The sequence below is a fragment of the Heloderma suspectum genome, chromosome 2 (genome assembly GCF_057233095.1).
Source record: "Heloderma suspectum isolate Gila_16-S chromosome 2, 16-S_ref, whole genome shotgun sequence".
In the NCBI taxonomy this organism is placed as follows: domain Eukaryota; kingdom Metazoa; phylum Chordata; class Lepidosauria; order Squamata; family Helodermatidae; genus Heloderma; species Heloderma suspectum.
The window spans coordinates 15418216-15441213 of record NC_139459.1 but is presented as its reverse complement, the minus strand read 5'-3'; the positions used below and the strand labels follow the sequence as shown (position 1 = coordinate 15441213).

General features: G+C 42.6%; 1 protein-coding gene across 4 annotated transcripts in view; it reads left to right on the top strand.

The window, feature by feature from the left end:
• The window catches only part of SMAD2 (SMAD family member 2), a 65922-nt gene extending 45344 nt beyond the window's left edge, over window positions 1-20578 (top strand). For 2 of the 4 annotated variants that reach the window (XM_084832881.1, XM_084832880.1), the window contains exons 4-11: window positions 388-581; window positions 1994-2128; window positions 6904-6978; window positions 9539-9592; window positions 11698-11910; window positions 12231-12368; window positions 14162-14306; window positions 17273-20578. In XM_084832881.1, the coding sequence (XP_084689007.1) occupies window positions 388-581; window positions 1994-2128; window positions 6904-6978; window positions 9539-9592; window positions 11698-11910; window positions 12231-12368; window positions 14162-14306; window positions 17273-17396 (1078 nt within the window). In that variant the 3' untranslated portion in view covers window positions 17397-20578. The remainder of the gene's footprint in view (window positions 1-387; window positions 582-1993; window positions 2129-6903; window positions 6979-9538; window positions 9593-11697; window positions 11911-12230; window positions 12369-14161; window positions 14307-17272) is intronic. The other 2 variants (XM_084832883.1, XM_084832882.1) reach the window with 1 other exon arrangement.
• The last annotated feature ends 2420 nt before the right edge of the window (window positions 20579-22998 follow it).

The window sequence follows — 22998 nt, the reverse complement described above, 5'->3', positions numbered from 1 at the left end:
CTTATGCGCAGTCTTGTATGACAGATGTACTTAAAGCAATAATGATATCTGTTTTAGTGTAGTAATAGTATTAATAGTGAGCAGGCTTAGGTGTGATATATTGTTTACTTAGTTGTTCAGCCGTCTCTAGTGCACCCTGTCACACAGGGACTCCTTGATTCAAGTGTCAATTGCAGTGCATGCATTAATGATGACACTACCTCCTCTTATTTGAGAAGGACGTAGAGTGAAGAACATAAATGTCTGTTGTAGCTCTCTTGCATCTCTTTTTGGGCAGGGGTGGGGGAGAAGAGTGTTGCTGTAAATCTCATGGTTCTGAGTATCTCAGTTTATAAATGATACTTGTAAACTCCTCTGAATACTTTGGAATATTTTTCCTCCCCTTAGGTCTCTCGATGGCCGCCTGCAAGTATCCCACCGTAAAGGATTGCCACATGTCATTTACTGCCGTTTGTGGCGCTGGCCCGACCTTCACAGTCATCATGAACTTAAGGCAATTGAAAACTGCGAATATGCTTTTAATCTTAAAAAGGATGAAGTATGTGTAAACCCGTACCATTACCAGAGAGTGGAAACTCCAGGTAGGAAGATGGCAAGCTGCTGTTGGCGGAAAGGTGTTGCCTGCACAGTCTTGTTTTGCTAAACCCATTTCTAATAATACTTGATGTGTGCAAAGTTGAAGTAAAAAGGAGTCCATATTATCCTTTTGTATTTCCAACAGCTTGAGTGGGAATTAATCCAAATTTTAATTTTGACAAGGGTGCATAAATGTTGAAATGCATTGTTTATTATATTGGATGCATGTGTTTGGCTTTTCTCAATATCGTTCAGAAATGCAAAATGTTGCAAGCATTTGTGTCAACTAGAGCAGTAGAGCTTCACTTTCAGTTTTTTGTTGTCTGTTCTGTTGCAGAGACTGGGCAGGTCTCGGTGCTTTCAACATAAGTCTTGGTCACAAAGCCAACCCATATGCTCACCCTTCCTTTGGTGGTTCTGGGGAAAGGATCCCACAAACCAAGGGCAGCTCCTTAGAGTGCACCTGCACATGGCCTTTCTCCATTTTCTGTGGCTTCCAATGGTTGTAGTTCATGCGCCAGGGTAAAAAAAAAAGTTGTATTGGGTTTGGGGTCTAATTTTTATCCTTCCATTTGTACAATGAGCTCAGGGTGGTGTACGTGGTTTCTTTTTCCCTAATTTATCCTCACAACTACCGTTTGAGATAGGTTATGCTGGGAGATGGTGGCTAGCTTTATGGCCAAGTGAAGATTTGAACCTGGGTCTCCCTGGTTCTAGTCTGACACTTCATATCCCGGTTGAATAGGATGTTGGATTTCAGAGAGATCTGGGTTCAAATGTCAGCCTTAAAACTCACTTGATGGCCTTGGGCCAATTCTTGTCTTCAGCCATAAATCTTCCCCACAAAGTGGATCTGTTGAAAATGGGGAAAACCCATGCATACTATCCTGAGCTCCTCAGAGGAAGGGTAGGAAGGATATGTGATAGTCTTTCCTAAAAACTTTTCATGAGAGCACCTAGGAAATGAAGAGCCAAAGCAGTAAGGCCAAGCCTATGTCTTTTTCTCTTCATACATCTTGCTTGATTTCTAGGGGAGATGTCACTCAGTCAGACTTAACAGATGGCCATGACCACATTCCTACTGGATACTTGTGGCCTCTCCCCTCACCCATATCCATCTTGCCCTTTTTTCTCTATAAGCAAACATTGATCTACTAGTACATTGTCCTTACAGCTAATTACAATCGGCATTGCATAATACACTGAGGCTGTGATCCTCTGCCTGCTTACTTGGGAGTAAGCCCCATTGACCAAGGTGGGATGTAATTCTGAGTAGTCATGTATAGAATTGTACAGTTAGTCCCATAGATAAGGTTGTTGCAGTTTGAATAGTATACAAAGTCTGTGTCTATTCCTAGCTTTATAGACCTACACAGTTGCTAGAAGTGCTAACATTTGGGGATGTTGTTTCTTCCAGTTCTGCCTCCTGTCCTGGTGCCACGGCATACTGAGATTCTGACTGAACTTCCGCCACTTGATGACTATACTCATTCCATTCCCGAAAACACTAACTTTCCAGCAGGAATTGAACCACAGAGCAATTACATACCAGGTATTAATGTAAAAGCAAAATGTACTATAAATGGCATTGGGCCATGTGAAGGATTGAGACTGATCATGGCCAATGTGCCAAAGAAAAGCAAGCAACATGGGAAGCAAGGCATGGCATCCCAAGACCTTGATTTCTTCACAGCAGTTGTGAGTAATGGAATCTGTGCCCACCTAAAAGGTTCTTTGGTCATCACCAGAAGCTTTATCACTGTTGATAGCCTATCCCATTCAGTCACAATTGATTTTAACATTAATGGAGCACTGGAAATGGGCCCTTCATTATAGGGAGGGGCCGTAGCTCAGTGGTAGAGCACATGCCTTGCATTCAGAAGGTCCTAGGTTTAATTCCTGGCATCTCTGGGTAGGGCTAAGAAAAAATCCTGCCTGAAACCCTGGAGAGCTGCTGCTGGTTGGTGTTGACAGTATTGAGATAAATGGACCAACGGTCTGACTCAGTATAAAGTCGTTTCCTGTGTTCTCATGGAAGTGGCCCTAACTCTTGCCAGTTGGCATCTTTGACAGGAGGCACAGTCTGCTTAGGGATGACTTCTGGTAAAGTTGAAGAAGTAGACAATAAGCATGTACTAAATTCTGCTTGCAAGTTTCAATTTTCCTAAGCCCTGTTCAAGGTGGTTTTATAGGTTTTAACCTCTTATATAGCCTCGATCCAGTGTATCTACCTTGAAGGGTATAGGAGACCTCCAGTCCTTTTAAGATCTGCCGTCTCTTAGCTGTGTGATGTGAGAGCCCAGACCCAGCAGTCGTGATTGCGGCACCAGCATGCTGCAATTCACTGCCTATAGACACTAATCTCCAGCCTTTCCCTGAAGGCCTGTAAAACAAAGAAATGTTGCATCTTCTTTGCCCAGGCTTTTTATCACCATAGTTTCAGGTGCCTCTAACTCTGTTTAACTGCTACTGTGATTAGGTTGTATGTTGTTTAATTTTATGGGTCATGGTTCTAATTTGTTTGCTTATATTTTATGTTTAGGTCACCTAGAGTGTTTTGGAAAATAAATGGGGCCTCTAAACCAGTGGTCCCCAAACTTTTTTGATCAAGCACCCTTATTAGTAAAAATATTTTGAGCATGCACCCGCAATATATGTATATTCATTTATAAATGACATACAGGTACTACTGTACTCGTGTATTATGTACATTATAAAACCTGCATAAAATAGAAATTAAAAAGGATGAGATAAAGAAGAAATAAACAATATTTTAAAAGTAATTTATTTTATTAACGGCACTAAAGCCTTTTTTGCTGTCATTAAAAATATTATAAATAGTACTTTTTAGTGAGAGCTATGTGATTGAATATGCCTCATTATTTTTGAAAATCTTGGTTTAACGCTTTGAGATGCAGTGATTTGAAGGTCTGGTTCTAAGTTCAGTTTATTTCAATACTTGGTTTTAATGGCTGTCATAGCTGAAAAAGACACCTCACAAAGATACATAGATCCAAATGGAAGAGGGGCATCATTGGCTGCGCTTACTAAATCATGATACTCATTTTTCAATCCCATCCACCAATTATGCAAAGGTTTTTGTTGAAATTCAGCTAGTAAACTTCATCTTCCCTGATGCAAATCGGTTGTTCTTGCAAACTAATCGGAATGTGTTGCATCTTTATGTTTTTAACAAATGGGTTCAAAACCCACTGAAACTCTTCATTTGAAAGATTTTTAAACAGGTTAGAAAATTCCTTTTCCAAGTTTAAGTGTGCAGATACGGGAGTTCTTATAGATGACACACTTACATCATCTTCAGCAACAAAATCACATACCAGTGGAGACATTTCCGAACATCCATTTTCAAATGCTCTCTCCATAGCATGAGTTTCTTTCGAAAAGCAGTTACTTTCTCAATCATTGTTAAAATGTCACCTTTACCTTGACGGGGCAGATTAAGTGTTAATTTTTTCAAAAATATCTGCTAGGTAGCATACCTCTGACAGCCACTTGTCATCACAGAAAAGGTCAGCAAATTTGGAACAAATTTGCCCTCGGCAGGATGGCAGCTGCTCTCTGGTGCTGCGGCCGAGAAAGCAACTGCCTCTGCCGTGCCTGGCAGAGACTGGCGCGGTTGCTCTCAGTGGCCATGGCAGAGGCAGGATAGGACTGGAGTTGAGAGAGAAATGCCACGGAGCTTCCCTCTTGGCTCCCGTCCAATCCTGCTGCCTCTGCCGCCACCATCATTGCATACAGCAACAGCTGGTCGGGGCAGCAGGAGGCTGTTCAATTATCAGGCGGCTCATGCACCCCAGTGGGTCGTCTTATGCACCCCATGGGGTGTGCACACCCCACTTTGGAGACCACTTCTCTGAACCATGGAAATCCACCTGTATTCCTTGGTCTTAACATACACAGATCTTTTTAGAGGCTGTCATGCCCTTAATTAATGTCCTACAAAATGGACCCCAGAAACTCTTTTTGTCTCTTCCTAGGCTTCATATTTAGTTAAATGGGGGCTAGGGTGGGGGTGGGGGTGCTTTAGTTTGACCCTCAGAAACTTTCTAGTGCCAGATGTGTGTATTGATTAAGCTAGCTGATATCTGGCTTGCTTTTGGGTGGAGTAGAAGCCGCAACCTAGAGAGCAACTGGTTGTAGTCTAGTCCCATTGCAACAGTGATCGGGGGAGATATGCCCAATTAAATGCAAAATTCCAGAGGTTAGCCAGAAGAGATAAGGAAATTATTTTTAAACAAGCAATGCGCGGAAGCGGAAAAAGATAATAGAACAGGAAAGACAAGAGAGCTCTTCCAGAAAATTAGAAACATCGGAGGTAAATTCCAGGCAAAAATGGGTATGATCAAAAACAAAGATGGCAAGGACCTAACAGAAGCAGAAGAGATCAAGAAAAGGTGGCAAGAATATATGGAAGATCTGTATAGGAAGGATAATAATATCGGGGATAGATTTGACGGTGTGGTCAGTGAGCTAGAGCCAGACATCCTGAAGAGTGAGGTTGAACGGGCCTTAAGAAGCATTGCTAATAACAAGGCAGCAGGAGATGACGGTATCCCAGCTGAACTGTTTAAAATCTTGCAAGAGGATGCTGTCAAGGTGATGCATGCCATATGCCAGCAAATTTGGAAAACACAAGAATGGCCAACAGATTGGAAAAAATCAATCTGCATCCCCATACCAAAAAAGGGAAGCACCAAAGAATGTTCAAACTATCGAACAGTGGCACTTATTTCACATGCCAGTAAGGTAATGCTCAAGATCTTGCAAGGTAGACTCCAGCAATTCATGGAACGAGAATTGCCAGATGTACAAGCTGGGTTTCGAAAAGGCAGAGGAACTAGAGACCAAATTGCCAATATCCGCTGGATAATGGAGAAAGCCAGGGAGTTTCAGAAAAACATCTATTTCTGTTTTATTGACTATTCTAAAGCCTTTGACTGTGTGGATCATCACAAATTGTGGCAAGTTCTTGGTGGGATGGGGATACCAAGTCATCTTGTCTGCCTCCTGAGGAATCTGTATAATGACCAAGTAGCAACGGTAAGAACAGACCACGGATCAACCGACTGGTTTAAGATTGGGAAAGGAGTACGGCAGGGTTGTATACTCTCGCCCTACCTATTCAACCTGTACGCAGAACCCATCATGCGACGTGCTGGGCTTGATGAAGCCAAGGCTGGAGTTAAAATTGTTGGAAGAAACGTTAACAATCTCAGATATGCAGATGATACCACTTTGATGGCTGAAAGCAAGGAGGAGCTGAGGAACCTCATGACGAAGGTGAAAGAAGAAAGTGCAAAAGCTGGTTTGCAGTTAAACCTCAAAAAAACCAAGATTATGGCAACCAGCTTGATTGAGAACTGGCAAATCGAGGGAGAAAACGTGGAGGCAGTGACAGACTTTGTCTTTCTAGGCGCAGAGATTACTGCAGACGCTGACTGCAGCCAGGAAATCAGAAGATGTTTACTTCTTGGGAGGACAGCAATGACAAACCTTGATAAAATAGTTAAGAGCAGAGACATCACACTGACAACAAAGGTCCGCACAGTTAAAGCAATGATATTCCCCGTAGTAACCTATGGCTGTGAGAGCTGGACCATAAGGAAGGCTGAGCGAGGGAAGATAGATGCTTTTGAACTGTGGTGCTGGAGGAATATTCTGAGAGTGCCTTGGACTGCAAGAAGATCAAACCAGTCCATAGTCCAGGAAATAAAGCCAGACTGCTCACTTGAGGGAATGATCTTAAAGGCAAAACTGAAGTACTTTGGCTACATAACGAGAAGAGAGGAGACCCTGGAGAAGATGCTGATGCTAGGGAAAGTGGAAGGCAAAAGGAAGAGGGGCCGATCAAGGGCAAGATGGATGGATGATATTCTGGAGGTGACTGACTCAACCTTGGGGGAGCTGGGGGTGGCGACGGCCGACAGGAAGCTCTGGCGTGGGCTGGTCCATGAAGTCACGAAGAGTCGGAAGCGACTAAACAACAACAACAAATTGCTAGGCTAGAGATTTTCAATATTCTGCTAGAAATCCATACATCCGTAGTGTATAGGTTATGTAGTTCTTGGACTGTGGTGGGGAAGGGAAATGGAAATGGCTGGCTGGTCTTTTTCCTCTTCCATTTTGTACTTTTTTAAAGGACAGTGGCATAATGTGATTCACTCTACTTCATAAAGTGAAGTTCATGCATGTGCTCTTTATATTGTAAGCATATCTAAAACTTGAAAGTTTCATTGTGTTAACACTGCACATGGCACAGAGAATCCCTTGTGTTAATGACTCATCAGCTCTACTTGCTCTTGGTAGAAACACCACCACCCGGCTATATCAGTGAAGATGGAGAAACAAGTGACCAACAGTTGAACCAAAGCATGGATACAGGTAATGGTCTTAATTTCTACTGTGCAGTCAATCCCAGGATTCATAAAATGTGGGGAATTTTAATTTGTCTAGATGACTCTCCTGTTTGTACTGTCAAATATTTAATGTATTTATTTGAAACATCTTTATGCCATGTTTCCATGGTGGCCTTCTCAAAAATTCAAAACATTACAATAGCAAAATCTAGTTGCATTTTAGCAATCAAGTCATAATTTCAAAATGACAACAACAAAGTTAAAACCAGGACAAGCAAACAAAGCAACTATGGCCAAATTTCACCTGAAATTTTAAAAAATATATATCTTGCCTCCTTTCTAGAAATAGATGAGAGAGGAGACCAAATCCTATGAGGAAAGGTTGAAGGAGTTGGGTATGTTTAGCATGGAGAAGAGACAAATAAGAAGCAATCTCTTCAAACATTTGAAAGGCTGTCACATAGATAATGGAGCAAGCCACTTTCCTGTTGCTCCAGAGGGTAGGGCCCAAACCAGTGGGTTCAAATTACAAGGGAGGGGATTTCACACAAACATTGGGAAGAACCTTCTGGTGGTTCACACTATTTAACAGTGGAACAGATGGCCACAGAAGGTGGTGGACTCTCCTTTGTTACAGGTTTTTAAGCAGAAGCTGTATGGTCCCCTATCAGGGTTGCTGTAGCAGCAGATCTCCTGCATCGGCAGGGGATTGATCTTTGTGGTCCCTTCCAACTCTGAATCTAGGGGGAGCAGCAGCAGCAACAACAGCACCACCACTACCTTCTCAGAGAGCGTGCCAGAGGCTGGGGCAGTGGCAGCAAAGCCCCTGCTCTTTGCCATGGATGTTATTTTCATTAACAAAGGCACTTGTCCTGCTACATGCAACTGCCATTCAAAGAGAGGCAGTCCCTGAGCAGTGTGGGTGCAGCTCTTACCTTTAAGAGTTTTAAAGGCAAGTACCAGTATCTGGAATTCAGCCTGGAAACAAACTTCCAGCCAATGTAGTTCTTGGAAAATTAGCCAGATATGTTCCTCTTCCTGATATCAACTGGAAGATGAGCAACAGCATTTTGCACTAGCTGCAGCTTCCAAGTTGTCTTTAAAGGCAGTCCCACATTGAGAACATTGTAGTAGTCAATTCCAGAGGTTACAAAAACATAGATTCCTCCTCTCTAAAAAGGGGTACATGCAGTAGATAAAAGGCTCTAGCCACTGTTGCCAGTTGTTTAAGAGCACTCCCCAGGCTTTGCTCCTGCTCAAGTGGGAAAACAGTATAACTCCAGCTATCCCAGGCTTTCCTAGAACATTGAGATGACTGCTGGTAGAGGTCCTCCCCTTTTCTCGTCCTCTCTTTCAGCCGCAAGGTAATCTAAAAGAGAAGGGGGAGTGTACCATATGCAGCCTCCGGAACATAGCCGTCTATTCAACAGGGTTGCACTACTGAAGCTGAGGCTGTGTGTGCAGGGCTCTCTCTTAACTTGGGAGACAGTAGCTCTTAACAATTTGAAGGACCGACTGTATTCTCACAGCAGGGAGGGGTCTGTTCCACAAGTAACTGGACTGGGCGAGCATCTAATTGCAAGTCTGACCCAAAGCCTCTTGCCCTTGTTAGTTAAATGTATGACCATCTTTTAATAAAAATGTTCTGAGAACAGTAAGTAAAAAAGTAGAGGTGTGTGTGTATGTATATAAATCTTGCACACACGCACCAATTGAAATACCAGAATCGGCAAGTAACAACTGGCACAATCAATTAATACAAAGCAACAATGCCATGCCAGAGTTACCACTTATAGGCAGGGGCAACCCTATAAAGGTCAACATGGGATTGGCACCCAGGGCTGAAATAGAAGTATTGTGGTTGGTGAGTGGTACATGAACTGTGGTGATAAATGTCCATGAATAGGTTCCGTGCTGAATTTCATACAAGAGCAAGTCTTGAAATGTGACGGAGGCATAGATTCTATTGTGTGCACATTAAAGAGCAGTGGGACTAACTTTGTGATCTTTTTTGTTTGTGGTGGGCTTATGTGGATGTGATGGTGAAGGCCCAGTTTAACAGCCTCTTCGGTGGGGTTATGTGTATGCCCTGCCCTGCTTTCATAACCTTGGTTTTTGTTTTGCCACTCCTGATAAGACTAGGATTAAATAGCTAACCATATCAAGTTGTCAGAGGAAACTCGGCAGTTCTGTTCCCACCAGTGATGACAAGTTTGCATCTCTTCTCCCAGGGCTGTAAACTGTAGATTTCTCAATCTTTATGATACAGAAACATATGCAGTGCATGGGGCTTGAGGCTCCTGCCAATGTTTAAGATGCTAACATCTTAAACTATCAAAAAAACGAAGGTTGGCTCACTTTCCAAAGCAGGCTTACACAGTTGGACAGTAATTATATTTGAGTATCTTCAGAGTAAATCCCAATACTTGCTTATGTTAGTAGAAACCGACCCCAGGTTCTCCAAATTACTACTGTGCAACATCCAAATGTAATGGTATCATGCGGAGAAACATGGCCACCCACAGACTGTCTGAATTACTGAAGTGAGCTTTGTTGTGAAATAACATTCTCAATTAACTCTACAGGATCCCCAGCTGAGCTGTCTCCCAGTACACTCTCTCCTGTCAATCACAGCCTAGGTAAGCTGCAGACACTGTTTTCTCTTACTAAATTTGGGAAACGTACTTGCACTGGAAACAGACTCCTGTTTAGGAAGGGGAACTCCATCCAGAAAGGTAGCACAAGGTGTGGTAGCACATGCACATCTGCCCAAGAGACCACTAAAATCTGTTTCTAGTTGTTAACACTTCATGCTTTAGGTGTCTGTATTATTTTTAAAGCCTAGGTTCTCAAATTGTGGAAACAGCCCCCTTCCCTCAGTATGTATGGGATGTGGGAAAGGGTGCAAATTCCACGGAGAGAGATCCCGCAGCAGGTAAAGCCTTTCATGCGCCATGAAGACCATCTGCTTTATTTTTGTTTCCCTGTGTGTGGTTTTTAAAGGGGCATGTGTTTTAGTACTGTCTGAATACCAGTGCTGGAGTAATACCCTAGCCACAGATCCTTGTGTATAGTTGTGGCCCGCATGCATTGGTAGCCAGCATTTACCAGAAGAGGACAACAAGGATCTTTGGGTATTCACTTGCACAGTAGGTAGATGATACTAGAATTGGAAGCCCCCCAAAGTGGGAATGGGGCATGGTAGAAGAAACCCAAATTCAGAAACTTGAGAACCTTTTTGTAAAGCCTATCTGCTGTGTCCTGTTTTTAAGCATACAGAATGACTTCTGGACACAGTCTTGCGGATGAAAATAATGATAATACTTCACAATTATATAGTGCTTTCTGAGTTCTTAAACTGCTTTATGTTTGTTCTCAGGAATCCTTTGAACAATCTTGTAAGGTAGTTCTGTATCATTAACTGTATTGTAGACTGAGAGCTGAGGCTGATGGGGACTTGCCTGGTGTGAACTCATGGCTGAGGTGAGACTTGAACCAGGAGCTCCCTGGCTCACAGTTCAGCCACTTAGCCGCTCTGTTATGTGGGCTTTTCCTAAAAGCCTCTCTTTTATGCATCTCTGGGATGTTATATTCTGTTACTGTAGGGATGGGGAACCTGTGGCCCACCAGCTTCCCTGCTGGCTTATTGGAGACGGGATTTCCCCTCCTCCCTCCCACACTGCACTGAGCATTGGGGGGCGGGGGGCATTTTGCATTGTTACCGTGTTGGGGGGGGGGGCAGTGCTGGGGTGGTAGGGCTGAGCCCTTCCCCCAGAGCTGTAACACCCCTTGAAAAATCACACCTTCCCTGCTGCAATAAGGCTTTTAAAAAGCTTGATTGCATTGGGGAAAGGGTGGCATGTGAATGGGGTCTGGGCAAGCATGTTGGGGCTGCATGCCAGCAGTGGGGTGGCCCTGCCTACTGCTGGCATGCATCCTCTGACATGCTTTCCCAGAACCAATTCAGCCCTCAGGCTAAAAAACTGTCCCCACCCCTGTGTTACTGCAGCCCTGTGGTCACGGTTGATGGGCTGTGGAGCGTAGTGGTCTGCCAGCTTTCTTGTTGAAATGTTATAGTCTATATTGCTTAGAGATGTCCATAGAGTTTCTAAAAACTAGACACTGCTGAACCTATGTCTAGTTCATTAAGCATCTTGCATTAATGCTTTTATGGGTTGGCTCTGTTTTTACAAATGAGCCCTTTAAACATGAGCCTGTAAGCATGTTGGGAGAAATTAAAAGAAGATGGCATGGTATGGAATGATCATAGGAAGTGTGTGATGTAGAGATGGTTGAAAAAATTGTCCTGAATTTTTCACGTAGTGCAAGAAGCACTGTGCTGGATATGAAGCGGTCAGATAACATTCCAGACAAGAATGTATCTTCACTTCTGCTCCTCCATGTTAAGGCAGCTGCAAGAGAATTGCTGGTTTTGGAGATAGTAATGAGCTTTTAAAAAAATCAGCCTATTGATTTGGTGTAAGAGATTAATGAGAGGAAACATAGAATATAGAGGTTATTAAGAGTTATTGCCTATTCAATCAGTAGTTAACTAAATTTTAAGACGACAAATGAAAGGAACTGCATTGATCATAATGTACTGGTAGAACTCTGAGCACAATTTTAACTCAAGGCAAGTGCACAACAGTTTTATTCAAGGGTTGTAACCATGACTTGCTAACTATTGCCAAAGATTTAGATGTATAACACATATGACCATTAATAATTTCTCTCTTTCCTTCAGACTTGCAGCCAGTTACCTATTCAGAGCCTGCATTTTGGTGTTCAATAGCATATTATGAACTAAATCAGAGAGTGGGAGAAACCTTCCATGCCTCGCAGCCTTCACTTACTGTAGATGGCTTTACGGATCCATCAAACTCTGAAAGATTCTGCCTAGGTTTGCTCTCCAACGTTAATAGAAATGCAACTGTGGAAATGACAAGACGGCACATAGGTATAGCGTTCTAGCCATATGATTGGTTGTTTTTTGCTATCTCAAATGTTGTGTTCATATTCTGCTTCTTTGGCTCTAAAAAGGGCTCTCAGAGTGGCTAATACATATGAAACATGTAAACAAGCAATGAATTTGTTTACATAAGTAATGAAACAAAACTAATTTAGCAGCACACCAGATACTAACTAGAGGAGTACAGTAATCCAAATAATAGGAAATAAAAAAATAATCAGTGTGTCTATGACCATTTTCATGTGGTATGCGTGTTGGTTCTTATAAACCTTTAGCTATAGCATTTGTTTGCTCTTTCCTCCCACTAGGAAGGGGAGTGCGTCTGTATTACATCGGTGGGGAAGTTTTCGCTGAGTGCCTAAGCGATAGTGCAATCTTTGTTCAGAGCCCCAATTGTAATCAGAGATATGGCTGGCATCCTGCAACTGTGTGCAAAATCCCACCAGGTAAGATGTGGTTAGCCAACAAAAACATTTCAGTATATTAAAATGTGTTTACCTTGCTGTGACGTCTTAGAACAATCTCTTAAAAGGGTTGGGGGTTTAAATAATTTCAGTATATTACCACAAGAGTAACTTTCAGTAGTAATAATCAATAAGGTCTAGATGTCACTGATAAATTAAAAACAAACAAATCATTGAATTTAGATGGTATCCATCCAGGACTCAAATGTAAAATTGCTACTTAGAAATATGTAGCATGTCCCTAAGATCAGTCTCTGTACCAGAGGATTGGAGAGTAGCAAATGTAACACTTTTTAAACAGGGATCTGGGTCATTACAGACTAATTAGCTTAATGTCTGTTTTGGGTAAATTGGTGGAAGCATTTTTAAAAATAATCATATAGAAGAACAAGTCTTGTTGAAAAATAATGAGCACAGCTTCTGCAAGGGTAAGTCCAGCCTCATCCTTTTATAGTTCTTTTAGAGTATCAGCAAGCATAAGAATGGTGATCTGATAGACACTGTTTAAACTTGACTTCCCGAAAGACTTTTGACCAAGTCCCCTGTCAAGTTCCTCACTCTTGAGCAAACGTGGCAGGCATGGGATAACAGGAGAGATCTTAAGAATTGGTAACTGGTTGAATAAGAGAAAGCAGAGAGGAGGAGTAAGTGATTAGTTCTTGCAGTGGAGGGATGTAAACAGTGGGGTCCCCCAAACATTATCAGTATTGGGACTGGTGCTTTTTAGTTTGTTCATAAATGATCTGGAGTTAGGGGCTGAGCAGTGAGGTGGCCAAATTTTCTGACAACACCAAATTAGAGTAATTAAAAAAAAAAAAAAGATTGCAAAGAGCTCCAAAAGAATCCCTCCAAATTGGACGAATGGGCATTAAAATGGAAAATGCAATTTATTTCATTTTTCATTTATTAAAGCAATGTAAGCAAGCATAATGTGATAAACGTTGGGGCAATGAATCCTAACTTCACATAAACACTGATGGGGTGACTGACCAAGAAAATGATCTTGGGGGTTGTGGTGGATAGCTTGATGAAAATGGCAACCCCAGTGTGTGGCTGCTGTGAAAAAAGCAAACTCCATGTTGGAGATAATTAGGAAAAGAATAAGAAATAAAACTGCCCATATTATAATGGCCATTTACAAATCTGTGGTGTGACTACACTTGGAATACTGTGTACAGTTCTGGTTACCACACCTTAAAAAGGATACTGTAGATCTAGAAAAGGGCAACCAAATGATCAAAGGACTGGATCAACTCTGAAGAAAGGTTACAAAGCGTTGGGCTTTTTAACTTAGTTGAGAGGCAAGTAATGGGGGGCGGGATGATAGAGGCATATAAAGTGATGGATGGAACAGAAAAATGGATAAAGTGACCCAGTGAAGCTGAATAGTGGGAGACTTTGGACAGACAAAAGGAAGTACTTTTTTTTCACACAGTGCAGTTAAACTGGAATTCAGTGCCACAAGATGTAGTGTTTGCCAGCCACTTAGCTTTAAAGGGAGATTAGACAAATTCATAGAGGATAAGGCTATCAGTGGCTGTCAAGATGGCTGTATGTTCTCTCCATTATTGGGGGCAGTATGCCTTATATTCTAGTTTCTGGGGAGCATGAGGCTGCTATTGCATTCGTATCCTGTTGTGCGCTTCCCATGGGCATCTGGTTTTCCCATGGAGATCTGGTTGTACAGTGAGGAACCAAAAGACTAGATAGGCTTGTGTTATGATTCAGCAGGGCTTTTCTTATTTCATTAATCCTTCACCATTTTTCTTTTTTAGGCTGTAACCTGAAGATCTTCAATAACCAGGAGTTTGCTGCACTTCTGGCTCAGTCTGTGAATCAGGGCTTTGAAGCAGTATATCAACTAACTCGAATGTGCACCATAAGGATGAGTTTTGTTAAAGGATGGGGAGCGGAGTACAGGTACAGAGTGCTTTTTCCTTCCCTTGCTTGTAGAATTATCCTGTGTTAAAGCCATATTCCCAGATTCATGTGTGATTGCAATTCTAGCATTCCCATGTACACATCAAGCTAATCAGTGTAGCATAGTCAACAACTTCTTTTAATTTTTTTTTAAACTAGGTGTGCTCTAGATAATTTCAAACTCTATTCTCAGGGTTCCAAAGGTGCATTGGAAGCTTACTAGGATTCGTCAACAAGAAGATCAGTAATAACAGACAAACTTCCCAGTGGCTACTGCAAAGAGCTCTTGGTTGTATTACTGGGGACAAAGAGACTTGGTTTATGTGAGGAAATAGTGAGACCTATTGGGCTTGTCATGACCCTACCTGAATGGAGAACAAGCTGTGTTCTAAGTCACATCTTTAACTTACCTTCTCTCGGTAGCACCCTGAAACTGGATTAGAAGAGGGTAGTTGGTGATTTGCAAGCTTGTTATCAAGCACTTGGATGCTATGCCAAGGTTTCCCTACCCTGGAGTGTGTCATATAATCTTGAAATACAAGTTGTTGTTTGTTTGTTACATTTATATCCCGCCTTTTTTCCTCAAGGAACCCAAGGCGGCGTACATAATCCTCCATTTTATCCTCACAACAAGAACCCTGTGAGGTGGGTTGGGCTGAGAGTCTGTGACCGGCCCAAAGTCACCCAGTGAGCTTCCGTGGCCAAGTGGGGACTAGAACCCGGGTCTCCCGGCTCCCAGTCCAGCACTCAAGCCACTCCACCACACTGGCACTCTGTCACAAGTAAAGTGATACTTTACAAAACTGCTCCTTAAAATGGTATGGAACACATTAATGGCACAGAGTTTAACAGCTGATCAACTGCTGGAAGTGAGCAGGGCTTGAATCTTTTATTCAAACCAGTATTTATTTATTTTATTTCTATACTGCCCAATAGCTGAAGCTCTCTGGATGGTTCACAAAAATTAAAAAAAACCCCACAAGGTGCAGCATAGAACAATATAAAATATGAAAGCTTAAAACCACAATATAATTGTACAATCCGAATAAAGACTAGCAGCAATGCAGAGATTTAAAATACAGATTTAAAACAGAGCTAAAGACTAGGAAGCTAAAATATTGGTAAAATAAAAAAGTCTTTACTTTGTTCCGAAAGGAGTACAATGTAGGCGCCAGGTAAACCTCTCTAGGGGTCTCATTCCACAGACAGCATGCCACAGCAGAAAAGGCCCTTTTCCTGGTAGCCACCCACCTCACTTCCTTTGGCAGGGGTTCCTGGAGAAGGACCCTGAAGGTGATCAGATTCTGGCAGGCAGATATGGGAGGAGGTGATCCTTCAGGTAACTTGGCCCCAAGCTGTTTAGGGCTTTGAATGTTAATACCAGCACTTAGAGTTGGGCCGGGACATGGACTGGCAGCCAGTGCAGCTGGAAAAGGACTGGCGTAATGTGATCTCATTGGCCAGTCCCAGTTAATAATCTCTGCCCTATTTTGGACCAGATGAAGTTTCCAGACTGTTTCCAAAGGCAGCCCCACGTATAATGCATTGCAGTAATCCAGCCGAGAGGTTGTCAGAGCATGGATAACTGTAGCTAGGCTATCTCTGTCCAGATAAGGGCATAGTTTGTATATCAGCCTAAGCTGATAAAAGGTGCTCCCCCTCTCCCTCCTGCTATTTTTTTGGGAGAGGGCCCAATCGTAACAGCCATAGTGAGGTAGCCTTCTTACACCTAGATAATAAAATGGCTGACGAGTTCAACTTGAGCAGCCTATTCAGATACTGTCAAGGCCAAAGCGATTGGCCAGGGAAAAATGTGAGTGGGAGAGGTTCTGCCTCTTAGTAGGTTTGCGCAAAAAGAACAAATTGACTTTGGCCTCAAATCGCATTGAATATGTGGCCCTATTAAACAGAACAGGCAGATTTTCGATATGGCACTTGACACAAACCAAGCTGTAGCATGTCCGATATCGCATGTGGAACAAAACAGCTTGGAAATGTTTTGAGAGTAGATCAAAGTTACAGGGGTATGGCCAGGTTCCCCCCCCCTTGTGTCCCTGCTATCCAATGCTGTTGTGTCTATGCTCTATCTATGCTCTACCCATGCTTCCTCATTTGGATCAGAGAAGAATCCCTTTCCTTCTCTGAGGCATGGGTAGAGACAGATTAATCCATTTGGTTGGATATTTGTGTGGGACTACAATGTGGAGGATTCTGTACTGTGTTGGGCTTGATCTGTGGCCAGAAGTCCATGATAGGAGTATGGAAGAACTTCGTTGAGGAAATGATGGGGTGGGTTGATTCCTTTGGATCTCTTTAATGTCACTTTTGGAGTTAAAAAGGAATTACCTCTTCTCCCTCCTTGTGCTGTCAGATTTGTATAATTGTTGCAAGATAAATCGAAGTTCAAATTCAGTTAGATTTTGGAGGCTTTCGTAGAGAGTTCCAGATCTGTCCAGTATAATCCAGGCATTATGGCCTCTGGTCTCATAAATCAAAGTCTAATTTGTGAAGTAATATCTGATTTGAGTGGACACTGCCTCTGTGAAGGTGGTAGAGTTGGGTGACCTTTTTAAGTCCTTGCCACTTACCTACTCTTAATTGGATGTAGGAAGGAATACAAAAGGAGGAAGACATACAAATTACATGCATTAAATAAAGTCACAGATTTTTTTCTCTTTTTAAAAACAAAATGGGTTGTGATCCATGACTGGGTTCCCCTATTAATTGTTGCTGCTTGGCGGCCAAAGGGCCACAAATAGATGGGGAAAAAATGGCACCTTTTGTGACAGAACTTGCTGATGGGCTAACTTTGAGAGGGTGAGGAATGAGGAACTGGCCCAGTACCTCCGGCAGTCCTCCCAAAGTGGCCCTGTGAGCAGACTAGTTGTCAAGTAGGGACTTTAGCCTTTGGCCTGCATATGCTGTTTTTCACAATGTGTTTCCTCCTCTTCTTTCCCCCCTTTCAGGCGGCAAACGGTAACAAGCACTCCTTGTTGGATTGAGCTTCACCTGAATGGGCCTCTACAATGGCTGGATAAAGTATTGACTCAGATGGGCTCCCCATCAGTACGCTGTTCCAGCATGTCGTAAAGCTCCTTCTCATTACTGGTGGGCTTAAAATAGGAAGTCCAGGCAACAGACTTAAATCTAACAGCTCGTCTGTCGTAGTGACTCGTGTGTGGTCTCCATGAACTGTTTCCTATCCAAAAAGTTCTGTGAGAGAAAGAGAGAGAGAAAGCACTTGAGGGTCTCGTCAATTTTAAAGCACCTTGTGGATTTTGTTTCCTATACTCTGATACTAGATGAAATGTTAGTGTATAGAAAAGCCTTCTTCTGAAGGAGGGAGGGACATTTTAAAGACTTTAATGGTGTTTTTATTGGGTATATATAAGAGTGTCCTAAAGGTTTACCAATAACATGGACAGTTCGATTAATGTATCTTGGACCCCCCCCCCCCCAATATGGTACCGTTCTGCTCTCTTGAGTTTTAATTCCCGTTGGTAGATATGTGGAGCTCTTTCGACCTAGGCAGCCATCTCGTAAACAGCCCAAGTTCTTGCTTCTCCATATTTTTTATATTTTTATATATAAATATATATGCAGGCTTTCCGCTGCCCTATAACAGACTTTTATTGCAGAAAAGCTCCCCCCCCCCCACACACACACACTCACTCACTCACTACGCCAAGTCTACTAGTTGCCACCTGAAACCCCTCTTTGGAGAGGGAACAATACTTTTGTTTCATCTCTTGAAATCTTGGCCCTTGATCATGCTATAAAGGACCTTAAATATCCATTATGAATTTGGAACTCCCCACCCCACCCGCCAACTGGCAAAATATGCTTAGCAAAGTTTCTTCCTTTGCCTGTCCAGGGTACTGTATCTGCTGCCAGTGGTGGGTGCTGTGACACTGCTGGCTCTGAGATCAGCCTTGCACCATTATGTTTAAAAACATGGGCATGCACTCTTGAGAGATGAACCAATGGGCCAGTGCAGCTGTAACATTACTTGGTCTTTTAACTACAGTTAAGAGATCAGGAGCAGGCTGTTGATCATGCATTCTCTTCTCCGTTAGTGTCTCCCCAGGTATCCATTTCTCCATTAACCATGGTTAAGCATTACTGTGGTGCCAAAATTAACCATGGATAATGGTTGTTTCTTAACGCTGCTTTCAAATCCTGCTTAAGAGAGACATCAGAATAGCCCTAACCATGTCTAACATTACGACAATGGAACCAATTACCTAGGGAGGTGGTGGGCTCTCCCACACTGGAGGCATTCAAGATGAAGCTGGACAACCATCTGTCAGGGATGCTTTGACTTAGATTCCTGCACTGAGCAGGGGGTTAGACTCGATGGTCTTATAGGCCCCTTCCAACCCTACTATTCTATGATTCTACTATGATGGGGTTATATCCAGTCGGATATATCCAGTGTTAGTCTAATTTAAGTCCCATTAATTTCAGTGGGTCTACTCTAAGTGGGACTAACGTTAGTTGCAATCCATGGTAATGATTAACTGTGGACAAGGATTCACACCTCAGTGGAAGGGGGGTGCTCGCTTCAATCTCTCTAAGTTTCTGTACCAGCCCTCTGCCCAAAGCGCCACAATATGTTAACACTTGATTTGCAGTGTCATGCTCACATCTATCACAGAAGTAGTCTTTTTAGGAGCAGTTCCTGAATCTTGCCTTTCTTTTCCAAGAGAGACGTGTGTGTTACAGCTCCATCATTGCCTTTGCATAGAGACCTGGTTTGCACATAATGACAACCCAGGGTATGGGTTGAATCGTGGGTTGTTACGTGTGAATGCTGCATTATGGGTTATTAACCATGAACAATCCAAGAAGAGTACCCATGGTTTGTTGTTGGGTTGTGAACTCTGGGTTGTTTGTGGTTAATAATGCGTAGTTAAACCACAGCGCAGGGTTTGCACGTTATGACAACCCATAATTCACCGCCACCTATACTCAGGGTTGTTGTTGCCTGTGAACTAGGTCAGAGTGCATACGTTCAAAGAAGTATTTTTCATAAGCCATAGGTGAAACATCTGTAAGATGTTGGCGTTCTTTTGTGTCTTGAAACCCTCCATGATAAGATCTTTCAGCAGGAATGGGTATATGGAATGCTGAAGGTTGGCTGAACTCAAGTCTTCTTCCCCTGCATCCCCACTTCCCTGTTGCTAGGATGCAACCTGGAGATTTGCTTGAGTTTTAAATCCAAATGCTTAGTGGGAGGGTAAGCATCTCTGGTCCTTCCATCTGCTGCCACTTGCTGTAGCAGAACTCCAGGTATGTCACACAGCAATTGGGCTTGGATTAAGAAGAAGAAAATGGGATAAAGAAGCTGCTCCATCTGAAGCTGCTCTAAGTTTCCCACTTCATTGGTCGATTTTAAAGGGGGTATTTATGATTTACAATTTACAATCTGGCAGCCCTAAATGTGTTCCCCTCCTTTGCCACACAGTGGAATGGAGCTTTGAGAAGGGTTTGAACATAAAATGTTGTATTTCATTGAAGGCTTACAGGGCTGGCCTGATCAAAATTACATGGCTTAATCTAGGAGTGTCTGTTATGGAAGGGATGGATCTTGCAGAAGTATTCTACAAACTCCCTAGGTTCAGTGTTGCTTGAGGTGTGTGACCAGTAAAAGGAAGACTCCATAGTACATGTTATTGTGAACCCTTGGACACTATATCTGGACCTTGCTTTAAAAAAATATTTTGAATTATATTCTACAAATAAGTTGGGTTGGGTAAGGGTTGGGAAACTGTATAGAAGGGTTCTTCTGACTTGAAAAGTATACATCTTACTAACAATCTTGTGATCTAGCTGTCTGTCATTCTCTTGGTGTTGTGGCAGTAGCAGGATTGCCTTTTGTCTGTTTCTTTCCTTCTCCTTCCCCCACCCCAAATTGTTCGTTGGCACTAGTGCTGTACTTTGTAAGTACACCTAGCGACGACTTCAGCTTTGAGAACAAATGTGGCCAGTGTTAAGCTTTGTAATCAGCGGACTGAACTGATGATAGTGATGGATATTTTTTATGCCATAATAAATAGGGCATAGGAGCAATACCAAAAACCAAGCCTGGGGGTGGGGTGGGGTATCAAAATGGGTCAGGCAGTTTAAAAGAATTGGCAAAGCAGTTACCAGTTTGTGTAGTTTTACCAGTAGCCCAATGTATTGGTAGAACTTGTGAACCTAAGAGATAAGCTTTCATGCGTGTTGCATTTGCCTAATATGTGAATACACTAATAAAAGTTTTAATTCTCACCACTGTTTGTTTGAATGGTTAAAGCTGCAGCACTGGATATAGCTGGTCTTGTTTGGATTCAAAGAATTGGGTGACTAGTTCTGCATGCCCGAGAGAGATTGAGACTTGAACAGCCACCCCCCTTCCCCTGGGGCTGCATGGCAAAGCTCTCTTGAGACTGGGGGGTATTTCAAAAGTTGTTTGCAGTGTGGCAGGGGAGGTGGTGGAGCACATCTGTTATTCAAAAGGGGATTAAAAAAACACAACCCAATAATACTAGGTATGTCTACACTTTGGACCTGGCATTGGAAATTTGTTCTGTTGATCATCTTCTGTCTTCACTAGGACAAGATGCATACACTAACCAAGTAGAAAAACTTGATGTGCTGCTGTAACCATGGCTATTGGCAGTCTGTAATCACACACATTTCTGTGCAGTGTCTATCGTAAAACAGTTCCTTTTATATACAAAAGGGAAGATTGGATCTCTAGCCCTCACTTTAGTTTGAAAGCATGTTAGCTTGAAAGCAAGCTAGCCAAACTTATCAGTCAGTTTTGGAGGCAGGTACTCTCTTACCGTTCTACTTCTTGCTTCCTCCTTCCATCACACAGCTTCTTGGCAAAAATGACATATCCTACAAAAATTTAAGTTAGTGACATTTGACCAGACTAGAGGGCTTTACGCATGTGTTGAGTGACAATCACCTACTAAAGTTGGTAAATGAGCTCATCCATGTCCTTTTATGATCTTTTTGTTTGTTTGTTTGTAGAGAAACCAACATATGGATAAGTTCTTTGCTAGTAGCTGTTCTCATGAAATCTGCAGGATGGGAATTGGGGTGTGTTTAGAGGTGACTTATTTCCAATCATGTTAAGGGGAATTTTGTAATCCTACTGAGCTGTGGTCAATATCTATAATTATGCATTTGTCAAAGACAGTTTATGATATACTGAAAGAAAACATACCGAAATGTGTTCTGAAACACCCTATTCATCTTTTCCATTTACATCCCGGTGCTGTTGTGCTGCTATAAACTGCTCCAGTTCATTGAACTGTCGATAAATACAGTTTTTAATGCAGAATTTGCACAAGCAGGACAAAACTGTCCGAAGGAAGATGCCTAAAGATGTGGAAGATGTGAAAAAAGTCCTCCTTTGCTCTCATCTCTTGTTTTCTTGGGTGGTGGGCCGCCATCAATTGTGATGGCTAAAGTCACAGTTGATGGAGATATATTTAAAACCATTGTTAAACCATTTAAAAATCTGATTTCAAAAGCAAGAGGAGTTTCTAAATGGGATTTCCAGTAGTCAAAGGGCAGGGCTGTAAAGTTCCTTGCCTTTGCCCCAGGCTTAGCGGAAAACGATGCAACACTCACTCTGCGTGTGTGTCTACATGCTCATGGGATGCTGAAACACTCAAACACTTTCCTGGAAACAGGTTTGCCTAATGGGTAATTGCCTTCACACATTTTTATTTCTCAAAATGGCTGCTGCTCAGAGCAGAAATTCCAAGCCCTATCTTCCCATGGTTTTTTGCTTCAGCTCAAATACTAAAAGAGGAATAGGGGTTTAGGCATGGTAGGAGTTCAACTCCCCTTGCCTGTTGACTCCTTTTGATTAAAATAAGTGTTTAGTTTATTTACTAATGTGTTCTCTCTAGGCAAAAAGGATCCCAAGCTGGTTTACAAAAATCAGCAGTAACACAGTTCTTGCCTTCAGGCTTGCAATCTAAAAGACACAACACACAAGGAAAAAGAGAGGAGGAAGGAGGAGGGGAAAAAAGCATGTTCAGACACTAGTTCTTATAACAACCAGCTGGAACCAAAACATCTCAGGTAGCCTGATGGAATAGCTATCGTTACATCACAGTTGAGGGGAGGATGAAAGCCAGCTGGTCTTGGTAGAACCCATGGAATAGCCCTGCTTCTCTCCCTCTGTTCTGCAGCCTCAACCAGCCCATGTGTTGCATATGGCCAAAGGAACATGGCTGTCCCTGGTGCAAAAACTTTTGCTTTTGGCCCTGAGCTGCTGAAAGTTTGCTTGAAAATGTGTGGTTCCACCACAGTCTGGGGTAGAAATCTCAAGAAGTATATGTGAACTCTGCCGTTGTCCCCCTGGCATGCAAAGAGCCTAGGAAATGCTTCACTTATCTCTCAGTTCTTGGCTGCCTTCTCCACTTGCTTCTGTCTCAATGCCCTTTGCCCCTCTTTATTTAACCAAGTTCCAGACTGGTACCATTGAAGCCATACCAGCTGCTACTGACCTCTTTCTCCTCCCCTGCCCCCGTTTTTATATACATATTATTGTACATTGTCTCAAGCACTCATTGAGTGGAGGGAGCGATCCAGAAATATTCTAAATAATCAACGCTTATCAGATCACCTGATCACCTACCAGACTGCTGGGTTGCTGAGCTCATCTGTAGATAACCTGGTAGTG